The sequence below is a fragment of the Danio rerio genome, chromosome 1, assembly GCF_049306965.1.
Source record: "Danio rerio strain Tuebingen ecotype United States chromosome 1, GRCz12tu, whole genome shotgun sequence".
NCBI lineage: Eukaryota > Metazoa > Chordata > Actinopteri > Cypriniformes > Danionidae > Danio > Danio rerio.
This window is the reverse complement of record NC_133176.1, coordinates 62158335-62170000: the sequence shown is the minus strand read 5'-3', so window position 1 is coordinate 62170000 and position 11666 is coordinate 62158335. Positions and strand designations below refer to the sequence as shown.

The 11666-nt window shown below is 41.4% G+C and overlaps 1 protein-coding gene across 1 annotated transcript in view; it reads left to right on the top strand.

Annotated features, from left to right (window-relative positions):
- LOC108190761 (TNF superfamily member 14) overlaps positions 1-11465 on the top strand; it is a 13750-nt gene extending 2285 nt beyond the window's left edge. Inside the window, exons 2-6 of the mRNA XM_073908883.1 lie at positions 5695-5727; positions 5831-5864; positions 5953-6018; positions 6212-6446; positions 9439-11465. Coding sequence (XP_073764984.1) covers positions 5695-5727; positions 5831-5864; positions 5953-6018; positions 6212-6446; positions 9439-9598 — 528 coding nt within the window. The 3' untranslated portion in view covers positions 9599-11465. The remainder of the gene's footprint in view (positions 1-5694; positions 5728-5830; positions 5865-5952; positions 6019-6211; positions 6447-9438) is intronic.
- The last annotated feature ends 201 nt before the right edge of the window (positions 11466-11666 follow it).

The following is an 11666-nucleotide window of genomic DNA, read 5'->3' as shown; positions in this document are numbered from 1 at the left end:
ATATATATCTATTATGTATATGTGATACGCACAGACAAATAAAAACACGTAGATGTTTTATGAATATTTGATTTGTATCATATACATGCCTGCCAACATTTGTCTCTTTTAATCCGGGGGGTTAGGGGTCGCGGGTGAGGTGTCTGAATAACACAGCTGAGAACCGGGTTAGTAACAATACTATTGACCGGGTTTCAGAGAGCCGATGCGATCACATACTATACCAAAGTTGGCGACCCGGGGGTGCAACAGACCATTCCAAACAGCTGAGGACCAGGGGCGGGTTCAAATTACAGGAGTTTTCCAGGAGAAAATACTAAATGGGAGGGTGGAGGGTGATGAGTCTGAAAAACGGGAGACTCCTGGGAAAAACAAAAGTGTTGGCAGGTAGGCATATATATATTTGTGATAAAATTTTGGCCAGCACTAATACATACACACACATTTATATATATATATATATATTAACCAGAGATGTCGACACAGAGACTAACCGTCAGACTGCAGCTTATAAAGCAACCCAGGCTCATTCTAAAAAACATGGTCCTGTAAACGTTTCTGGAGTCCGCGAAATACATCCAGGAAGGTATTTTTGCAGTTTTTGTTTTCGTGAATCCATGAGAGGACGCTGTGTGCTCTTTTTGGTGTCTCATACGTCTCTCGCGAGTGCTGTTCGTGCCCGCGCTGTTCTCATGTAAACCCACTAGAGGCCGCTGTCGACCGACTGAATGATTGACTGGGCGACCGGCCGATCGACCGACCCACCCTCCTCCTTTTCTAAACTCAACCAATATTACCGAATGACCCACCCACCCGCTTACTTCCCTAAACACAACCAATGGTTTACAAAAGTCGTCCAGAAAAAGAAAAGCCCTCGTCTGATCTTTACCACGTTTGCAGATTTTACCACATTCTCACCTTCTTATGAACTTGTTCACTTTATTTTTTGGACTCAGTTTTTGCCTTACCTGATTTCTGGAATCGCTCTTTTCCGGACTCGAACCCAGCCGTTGTTGTGGTCAACTCCTCTCCGTGTCTCAATTCTGCCGACGTACACAACGAGCTAACATGACACACTGGTTGTGGTGGGAAAGCCCTCCACACGGAGGTAAGCGCTCAGCCGTTAAGCTCGAAAAGGAACCACGTCTACCGCTCTGTAGTGTTCGCTTAAAATAATTAAATGCAGCCATTCGGCGTCTCCAGAAACGTCCACAGGACTTTCAGAATGAGCCTGGGTTGTTTTAAAGGGCTGCTGTGGGCACAGCTAGAGTTTTAAAGCTGACAATAATTTCAGATGAAAGCTTAACGTGACTATCTTCAAGTTTACTAAGTTGTTTTTACATCATCAACATTGTAATGTATTTACTCTACATTCAGTTAAATCGACTGAAGCATTTATTTAGTTGTGTCGTCTGTAGCTCCGCCCTCTTTTTAAATCTCATTTGCATTTAAAGTGACAGTCACCAAAATGTCACAATTAGGATCAAAGCCTAATGGGTCAGTTTCAGAGAGGTGGAGAACATTATCTGTGTGCTGTTCTCAGCTTAGACTCACACACACACACACACACTCACACTAGATACAGCAGAGAGGAAAGGGCGGTATTATAGGTGCTCTTTAAAGGCAGGTCACTGAGCTCTCCGTGTTGTCTTTGGTTCAGGCTGCTGGTAACTAGCCCAGACTGCTAACCACCAGGTTGCACAACCTCCGCAGTACTGTATATTGCTCATGGCTCATGCTCAATGCATTACTGCGCTGATTTCCTGTAACCTATAGGAAAGTTTGCACAGTCAGTTTCAGAGAGGTCACGATGACGGTGTGATTATATAAAGGAAATGCAGAACACCGACAGGAGCTGTTTGATGATCATTCAGAGAGATGAATCGCATGAAACTCTTTTATTTGGACGCAACATCAGTGACTTATTATTATTATTAATATTATTATTATTATTAATAATATTATTATTATTAATATTAATAATAATAATTATTATTATTAGTGACGATCTTCAGGACTTAAGTCTGATTATTAAACTGCAGGGCTGATTCTGATGGGCTGATGAGCATACTAAGGTTTATAAAGTGGAGGAACTATGACGTCAGCTTGTAGGCAAGTCGGCTGCTAGCATAAAACTAGCTCCCCCGACAAAATCCTTATAGGAGTTCCCCATTGGCTTTTCAAAGGTTGCGAATGATTAGCTCTGTGTTCAAACACTGCTCATTACACTTACACGTTTTGTCCAGCGGGATAATCCTCACACCAAAATACAACTTTGAGCACTGTTGGATCTTAAATGCAAATGCACTGAAAAGCTAACATTAGGCTATAAACGGACTACACTGACTTCATTGCGCTCGCCTGTGACGTCAGCACCACCCTGCTACAGACGACTCTTCAAGCTTATATTTAGAAATAATAAGAGTCAGAGAGTACAGCGAAAAGCACCCCATACAGTCACATCTGATATATATTTTAAGGAGGAGTGTAAATACTGTGGTTATGACAGAGTTAAATGTGTTCAGATGAAGAAAAACCAGAGGAAAAATCCCCTGATCACATTATTATGTGTGTTTTTTACACGTTTATTCACACGTTTGCATTACTCAGAGCAGGAAAGAGACAGGCTGCACTGCAGTATCTTCATAACACCGTTTAACTAAAATAGATGATCAACAAATTAGTCTGTCTTGACAGTCTTTACATGTGAAGGCATTATCTACACACAATCTGAATTCCCAATTAGAATAATACAGCAAACTATAAAATACTATTCATGAAAATACCTAAATACAGGCAAATCCAAACGCCCAACACAAGCGAGCTGCGCTCCAGACCAGATCAGCTCGATGACGTGTTATGTCTCCGACACCGCCTGCAGTCCACTTTAGCAGTCGCTCTTTATTTTTGATTGAATTTTTTATGTAACCTTCAAATAACAAATAGATATTTACTTTCATTGATAAACGTACAGTTGAAGTCAGAATTATTCACCCCCTGTTTATTTTTTTTCCCCAATTTCTGTTTAACGGAGAGAAACACATTTCTAATCATAATAGTGTTAATAACTCATCTCTAATAACTGATTTATTTTCTCTTTGTCATGATGACAGTAAATAATATTAGACTAGATATTCTTCAAGACACTTCTATACAGCTTTAAGTGACATGTAAAGGCTTCACTAGGGTAATTAGGGTAAAGTTAGGGTAATTAGGCAAGTTATTGTATAACGATGGTTTGTTCTGGAGACTATCCAAAACAAAAATATAGCTTAAAGGGGCGAATAATATTGACCTCAAAAGGGTGTTAATAAAATTAAAAACTGCTTTTATTCTAGCCAAAATAAAACAAATCAGACTTTCTCCAGAAGAACAAATATTATCAGACACACTGTGAACATTTCCTCAATCTGTTCAACATCATTTGGAGGGTCGAATAATTCTGACTTCAACTGTATATAACATTATGTCCTAGCACCATATGATAAACAAAACATTACACATTAATAGTAATAATAACATAAATAAACAATAAATATTACAAAAGAATATACATTAGATTCGGGGGGGGGTCAGTCCACATAAGCTGACAAAAGTTTCGAGAGCTTTTGTTTTGACCTGTTTTGAATTTATATAACATGTTAAAATCATTTTTAAATGCTTTGAAACAAGGAGAAACTTCAACAAATCTACATTTGTGGATATAAAATTTAGCTAAAATCAACATTTACACAGAAATTCCATTTCTTTGTTTTTCATAAAAATGCCAAATTTCACAATGTGATGGTCAAACGCAGGTATTACATTTTTTGCCATCAATCACTCATAAAATCTGTCCCAAAAGGCTTCGACAATAGAAAAACTATTTAAAAAAAGATGTTCCTGAGATTCAATATCTTTCAAGCAGAAAATACAAGCACTACTGTCTAAATTAAATCTTATTCTAAGAAACTCATTTGGATAGATTTTTGTTTTGAATTGTACTTCTTGCATTTTAGGTAACGAGGGAAAGGACAGGCATCTCTTTCTATCTTCAATAGTGTCCTCTTTAGAAAATTTCTCAGATTAAACTTTTCCCAAGACTTTGCTGTTACATTTAATATCCAGAAATGAATAATTATCAATAAAACCAAACAACCCGTGTAGGTATTACAGAAGAGTATTGCACCTTTATTATACCGGTAACACTTTACAATAAGGTTCATTAGTTAATGCATTTACTAACATGAACTAATCATGAACAATACATGTACAGCATTTATTAATCATATTCGGACATTTACTAATGCAATATTAACATCCAAGTCCATGCTTGTTAACATTAGTTAATGCACCATGAGTTAACATGAACTAACAATGAACTGCTGTATTTTCATTAACTAACGTTAACTAACATGAACAAATACAGTGGTAAATATATTGTTCATTGTTTGTGCATGTTAGTAAATGCATTAATTAACATTAACTAATGAACCTTATTGTAAAGTGTGACCATTATACCTTTAACTAAAGTCCTCAAATCTACAGGAATAGCTTTAACAACCAAAGAGAATTCTTTATATGAACAATTAAAAATTAATTTTTAACTTAAAATGATCATCAACATATAATCATCATCATCATCATCCGATAAATGAATTACATTCCAAACTCCTTTGTCAAGCCAGTCTTTAAAAAATAAAGATTTCCACTTTTGTAAAATACGCCTGTTATTCCAAATGATAGCAGCCGTCTTTTTAAAGAAGCATAACTGATTTAATAAATCAAGAGTGTGCTGTAACTGATGTGTTGCAAATTGTAGAATAAAACGTGAAAGTATCTTGAGTTTGTGTTAGACAGCAACCTTATTTAAGCCATTTGACTGAAACCCTATTGAAAAAACCCATTGACTAAAATGCTAACTCATGTAACCCCGCCGTTCCTACGCCACCCAATACGCTTAGAGCTGGGATTGAACCGGCGACCTTCCGCATGGGAGCTGCTTGCTCTAACAAGGAGGCCAAAGACCATGAGCTCTAGCATCTGTCACTAGAGCACCTTTAGAGGTCAGAGGAGTGAAGAGAAGGAAGAGGTTGCTTCCGGGTTTTTGTATACAAATTAACGCCATAGTTCCTCCACTCTACTGTCAAATAAAGGCACAGATAAAGTAGTTCCGGCAAGTTTAGAATGCATTACAGTTCCATATCACTCCCCTGAATGACACGGAGGAAACCCACGCTAACGCAGGGAGAACATGCAAACTCCACACAGAAACACCAACTGACCCAGCCGGGACTCGAACCAGCGACCTTCTTGCTGTGAGGCCACAGTGCTAACCACTAAGCGACCATGTCACCTCTGATTATCATCATTATTATTAATAATAATAATCATAATCATCATCATAATGTGCTTCAGTTTCACCTGTTAAAGTGCGGCTTCTGCTCAGACTGTTCACATCTGAACACACACACACACACACATACACACACACACACACACACGGTCACAACTGGCTTTATAAATGAGCTGTTCTGTTTCTGAATGTGAGAGTGTGTGAGTGTGTTAGTGTGGATTTATTCAGGGAATGATCAGTGTTTGAAGTGAGTACTTTATTACTGTATGTGTGTGTGTGTGTGTGTGTGTGTATGTGTGTGTTTCCAAAAATGTTAAGAAAACTTGATGCCCAATATTATTTCCTCTTTCTTTTCCTAGTCATCAGACTTCCAGAAAATGGGATACAGAAAGGTGAGTATATTTTAGTGTGTGTGCGTGCATGTGTGCATTTTTGTGTGTGTGTGTGTGTGTGTATGTTTTGAATAATAATATTAATGTGAATGTTCATCTGCAGGGAGGGAATGACCTGTGGGACAGCAGTGCTCACGGTTGGTAAACACACACACACACACACACACACACACACACACATGGCTCGTCATGATGAGTTTGGCTTCATTTGTGTTTTTTTTACAGAAAGTAATGAAATTATTCCGGATAAAACCCGCAAAGCTGAGAACAAACCGGCTGCGTTTCTGCAGAGTAAGAGAACACACACACACACACACACACACACACACACACACACACACACACACACACACACACACACACACACACACACACACACACACACACACATACACACAGTAAAAGCTCACACACCATTATGTTTATCCATTATGTTTTGTGTGTGTGCGTGCGTGCATGCGTGCGTGTGTGTGTGTGTGTGCAGGTGCGTCTCCTCTGTCCTCATCAGATGATGTGTTGCGCTGGAGGTTGAACGGTTTGCCGGTGTTCATCAGGGGTTTAGAGCACCACAACAACAGTCTGATCTGCCTGCAGGACGGCACTTACTTCATCTTCTCCAAACTCTCCTACATTGTGAGCCACGAGCCGCTCAAACACAGCGTCATGATGAGTGCAGACCGCTACAGCAACAAACCCCTGCCGCTGATGCAGAGCTTCAGGTAACCTAGAGCGCCGTCTGCTGTTTAACTCTGGCCTAGAGCGCCGTCTGCTGCTTAAAACTATTCTAGAGCGCCGTCTGCTGTTTATCTTTAGTCTAGAGCACCGTCTAGAGCACATTTACTGTTTAACTCTAGTCTAGAGCGCCGTCTGCTCTTTAAATCTAGTCTAGTGCCATCTGCTGTTTAACTCTAGTCTAGAGCGCCGTCTGTTGTTTAACTCTAGTCTAGAGCGCCGTCTGCTGTTTAACTCTAGTCTAGAGCACCGTCTGCTGTTTAACTCTAGTCTAGAGCGCCGTCTGTTGTTTAACTCTAGTCTAGAGCGCCGTCTGCTGTTTAACTCTAGTCTAGAGCGCCGTCTGTTGTTTAACTCTAGTCTAGAGCACCGTCTGTTGTTTAACTCTAGTCTAGAGCACCGTCTGCTGTTTAACTCTAGTCTAGAGCGCAGTCTGCTGTTTAACTCTAGTCTAGAGCACCGTCTGCTGTTTAACTCTAGTCTAGAGCGCCGTCTGTTGTTTAACTCTAGTCTAGAGCACCGTCTGCTGTTTAACTCTAGTCTAGAGCACCGTCTGCTGTTTAACTCTAGTCTAGAGCGACGTCTGTTGTTTAACTCTAGTCTAGAGCACCGTCTGTTGTTTAACTCTAGTCTAGAGCACCGTCTGTTGTTTAACTCCAGTCTAGAGCGCCGTTTGTTGTTTAACTCTAGTCTAGAGCGCCGTTTGTTGTTTAACTCTAGTCTAGAGCACCGTCTGTTGTTTAACTCTAGTCTAGAGCACCGTCTGTTGTTTAACTCCAGTCTAGAGCGCCGTTTGTTGTTTAACTCTAGTCTAGAGCGCCGTCTGTTGTTTAACTCTAGTCTAGAGCGCCGTCTGCTGTTAAACTCTAGTCTAGAGCACCGTCTGCTGTTTAACTCTAGTCTAGAGCGCCGTCTGTTGTTTAACTTTAGTCTAGAGCACCGTCTGCTGTTTAACTCTAGTCTAGAGCGCCGTCTGCTGTTTAACTCTAGTCTAGAGCACCGTCTGCTGTTTAACTCTAGTCTAGAGCGCCGTCTGTTGTTTAACTTTAGTCTAGAGCACCGTCTGCTGTTTAACTCTAGTCTAGAGCGCCGTCTGCTGTTTAACTCTAGTCTAGAGCACCGTCTGCTGTTTAACTCTAGTCTAGAGCGTTGTCTGCTGTTTAACTCTAGTCTAGAGCGTTGTCTGCTGTTTAACTCCAGTCTAGAGCGCCATCTGTTGTTTAACTCTAGTCTAGAGCGTTGTCTGCTGTTTAACTCTAGTCTAGAGCGCCGTCTGCTGTTTAACTCTAGTCTAGAGCACCGTCTGCTGTTTAACTCTAGTCTAGAGCGTTGTCTGCTGTTTAACTCTAGTCTAGAGCGTTGTCTGCTGTTTAACTCCAGTCTAGAGCGTTGTCTGCTGTTTAACTCCAGTCTAGAGCGCCGTCTGCTGTTTAACTCCAGTCTAGAGCGTTGTCTGCTGTTTAACTCTAGTCTAGAGCGTTGTCTGCTGTTTAACTCTAGTCTAGAGCGCCGTCTGCTGTTTAACTCTAGTCTAGAGCGCCGTCTGTTGTTTAACTCTAGTCTAGAGCACCGTCTGCTGTTTAACTCTAGTCTAGAGCGCCGTCTGCTGTTTAACTCTAGTCTAGAGCGCCGTCTGTTGTTTAACTCTAGTCTAGAGCACCGTCTGTTGTTTAACTCTAGTCTAGAGCACCGTCTGTTGTTTAACTCCAGTCTAGAGCGCCGTTTGTTGTTTAACTCTAGTCTAGAGCGCCGTTTGTTGTTTAACTCTAGTCTAGAGCACCGTCTGTTGTTTAACTCTAGTCTAGAGCACCGTCTGTTGTTTAACTCCAGTCTAGAGCGCCGTTTGTTGTTTAACTCTAGTCTAGAGCGCCGTTTGTTGTTTAACTCTAGTCTAGAGCGCCGTCTGTTGTTTAACTCTAGTCTAGAGCGCCGTCTGCTGTTAAACTCTAGTCTAGAGCACCGTCTGCTGTTTAACTCTAGTCTAGAGCGCCGTCTGTTGTTTAACTTTAGTCTAGAGCACCGTCTGCTGTTTAACTCTAGTCTAGAGCGCCGTCTGCTGTTTAACTCTAGTCTAGAGCACCGTCTGCTGTTTAACTCTAGTCTAGAGCGTTGTCTGCTGTTTAACTCTAGTCTAGAGCGTTGTCTGCTGTTTAACTCCAGTCTAGAGCGCCATCTGTTGTTTAACTCTAGTCTAGAGCGTTGTCTGCTGTTTAACTCTAGTCTAGAGCGTTGTCTGCTGTTTAACTCCAGTCTAGAGCGCCGTCTGCTGTTTAACTCTAGTCTAGAGCACCGTCTGCTGTTTAACTCTAGTCTAGAGCGTTGTCTGCTGTTTAACTCCAGTCTAGAGCGTTGTCTGCTGTTTAACTCCAGTCTAGAGCGTTGTCTGCTGTTTAACTCTAGTCTAGAGCGTTGTCTGCTGTTTAACTCCAGTCTAGAGCGCCGTCTGCTGTTTAACTCCAGTCTAGAGCGTTGTCTGCTGTTTAACTCTAGTCTAGAGCGTTGTCTGCTGTTTAACTCTAGTCTAGAGCGTTGTCTGCTGTTTAACTCCAGTCTAGAGCGTTGTCTGCTGTTTAACTCTAGTCTAGAGCGTTGTCTGCTGTTTAACTCTAGTCTAGAGCGTTGTCTGCTGTTTAACTCTAGTCTAGAGCACCGTCTGCTGTTTAACTCTAGTCTAGAGCGTTGTCTGCTGTTTAACTCCAGTCTAGAGCGCCGTCTGCTGTTTAACTCTAGTCTAGAGCGTTGTCTGCTGTTTAACTCTAGTCTAGAGCGCCGTCTGCTGTTTAACTCTAGTCTAGAGCGTTGTCTGCTGTTTAACTCCAGTCTAGAGCGCCGTCTGCTGTTTAACTTTAGTCTAGAGCACTGTCTAGAGCACATTCACTGTTTAACTCTAGTCTAGATTGCTTTATGTTAATCTGTAAGCACACACACTCAGATCCCACACACTCTTGTTAATCGTGCTGGTGTGTGTGTTCTCTGCAGGTTTCTCTCCGCGTCTGCGTCTCAGAGCGGCCGTGACAGCAGTTTTCTGGCCGGTGTCTTCCAATTGGAAATAGGAGATCAAGTGTTTGTGAAGGTCAGCAACATCTCACTGGTTCACGACAACCCCAACGAGAACTTCTTCGGCGCCTTCATGGTCTAAAAACTGACACACATACACACACACACACTCAGGGTGTCAATACAGATTTACATTCATCTTTCAGAAGGTTTTGTGGATATTTGCAGTATAGATGTGTATTTCTGTAGAGTGTAAACAACACAATCTTGCTGCAGATCATCACAGTTTTGTGTATATTAGTGGCTAATTCATATGTATGTTTTACTTTTTACAAAACACTGCAAAAATGTGTTTCTTACTGAAGGTTTCTGTCTTGTTTCTAGTCCAAATATCAAAAAATTGACCTTCAAGTGTTGACACTGATGATTGAGTATAAAGCGTGTTTGGCATGCTGTCCTGGGAGGCTCATAAGATCCTCGAGCCCGGGGCTCCCTCCCGTTTGCAAGGTGAGAGGGGAGTTTGAGCTCAGGTAGATGTGGAGAACTCCCCTGCTGTAGTAGCTAGTGAACAGATCGTGATCGCTCTTAAGAGATAACTACTGACTAGGAGCATGTCTATGGTGCTGATGTGGATTAGTCAGTTAACTTAAGCTGCATGTTTTTGGACGGTGGAATGAAATCAGGGAACCCGGGGGAAAATCACGTGAGCATGGGGAGAACGTGTAAACTCCACACGGAAACGTCAGCTGGCTTGGTAAGGACTAGAACCAGTGACGTTCTTGCTGTGAGGCAACAGTGCTAATCACTGGGCCACCGTGCTACCCATCTAGTAGAGGAGGAGGAGTAGAGGAGGAAGGGGGGATTCTTCAAGATGAATATGGCTGTGATATGGAGCTGAGGGTGTTTATAGTGGCTTAGGAATCTTCTGATTGGTCAATCATGAATTGGATAATGCAGCACCGGCTGTGATCAATCATATGCACATGATCCTCTTGACATTAGTTTATAGAAAAACTTCACAAATCAAGAAGCATTTTCCAGACAAGCAAAAATATTGTGATTTTTCAGAAATAAAGAGTCAATATGAAGTGAGATTTTCATTAAAACAAGCAAAATAATCTGACAAAGGAGGAAGCAGAATAAGCTAATGACAAAAGGGTAAACCGTGTAAACCAAACCAGAAAGTAAACCGTGTTCATTCTCTAACACAGACTGAATGCAGGCTTGCTTGCGTTTATGATTTAAACTAAACTCTTCATTATTGCTCTATCTACATCTTGTGAATAAATAAATGATGCCTTCCAGCTGTAACCCAGTACGGGGAAACACCCATACACACTCATTCACACATACACACACACTCATACACTACGGCCAGTTTAGTTGATCAGTTGCCCTATAGCGCATGTGTTTGGACTGTGGGGAAACCGGAGCACCCGAAGGAAACCCACGCCAACGCGGGGAGAACATGCAAACTCCACACAGAAACACCAACTGACCCAGCCGGGACTTAAACCAGAGACCTTTTTACTATAAGGCCACAGTGCTAACCACTGAACCGTCCATCATACAAATTAGATCAATTTTCTATATGAATTAGCCACTAACACACACAGTGAGGTTGGTTTGGGAATAAGAAGTGCAGATTTACACGTCTAGTGTTTGAGATGCTTATAAACATGTTGTGTATCCTTTATCTATAAGCTCATATTTCTTATCTCACATGTTTTTGTTGGAAGTGAACGCCTGAGACGGGTTAATATATGCTGATATTTAGTCAATGACTGATTATTTTTGGGGTCAGAAACGCTATGCATGTGGAGAGTCTATTGCAGAGATGCTATGCAGACTTGATTTAATGCATTTCTGGAGTGTGTTGATGCAGTTAATGTAATAATGTAAAGTGTGTATCCGATGATCAGTGATGATCTTTATGTTTGTTAGTTACTTCTAAGAGTTTTAATGCAGGATTAAAAGTTTCAATAAATAAAAGTCGTCATGAAACAGAAGCTGCTCTGCTCTTATTGTGCCGTTTCACCACTTCAGGTTCAAGAGGGAATGTGGGCGGGGCTTGGCTTATTTGCGGTTTTCTATTGGTGGAGCTCATTTGAGTTGACCCTGCCCTTAAACTAGCAACCACCAATCAGAGATGAGTTGTGATCAAGTCACAACCTCCCGCTTTCTCTAGTGAAGCCAATACGGAAGTAACT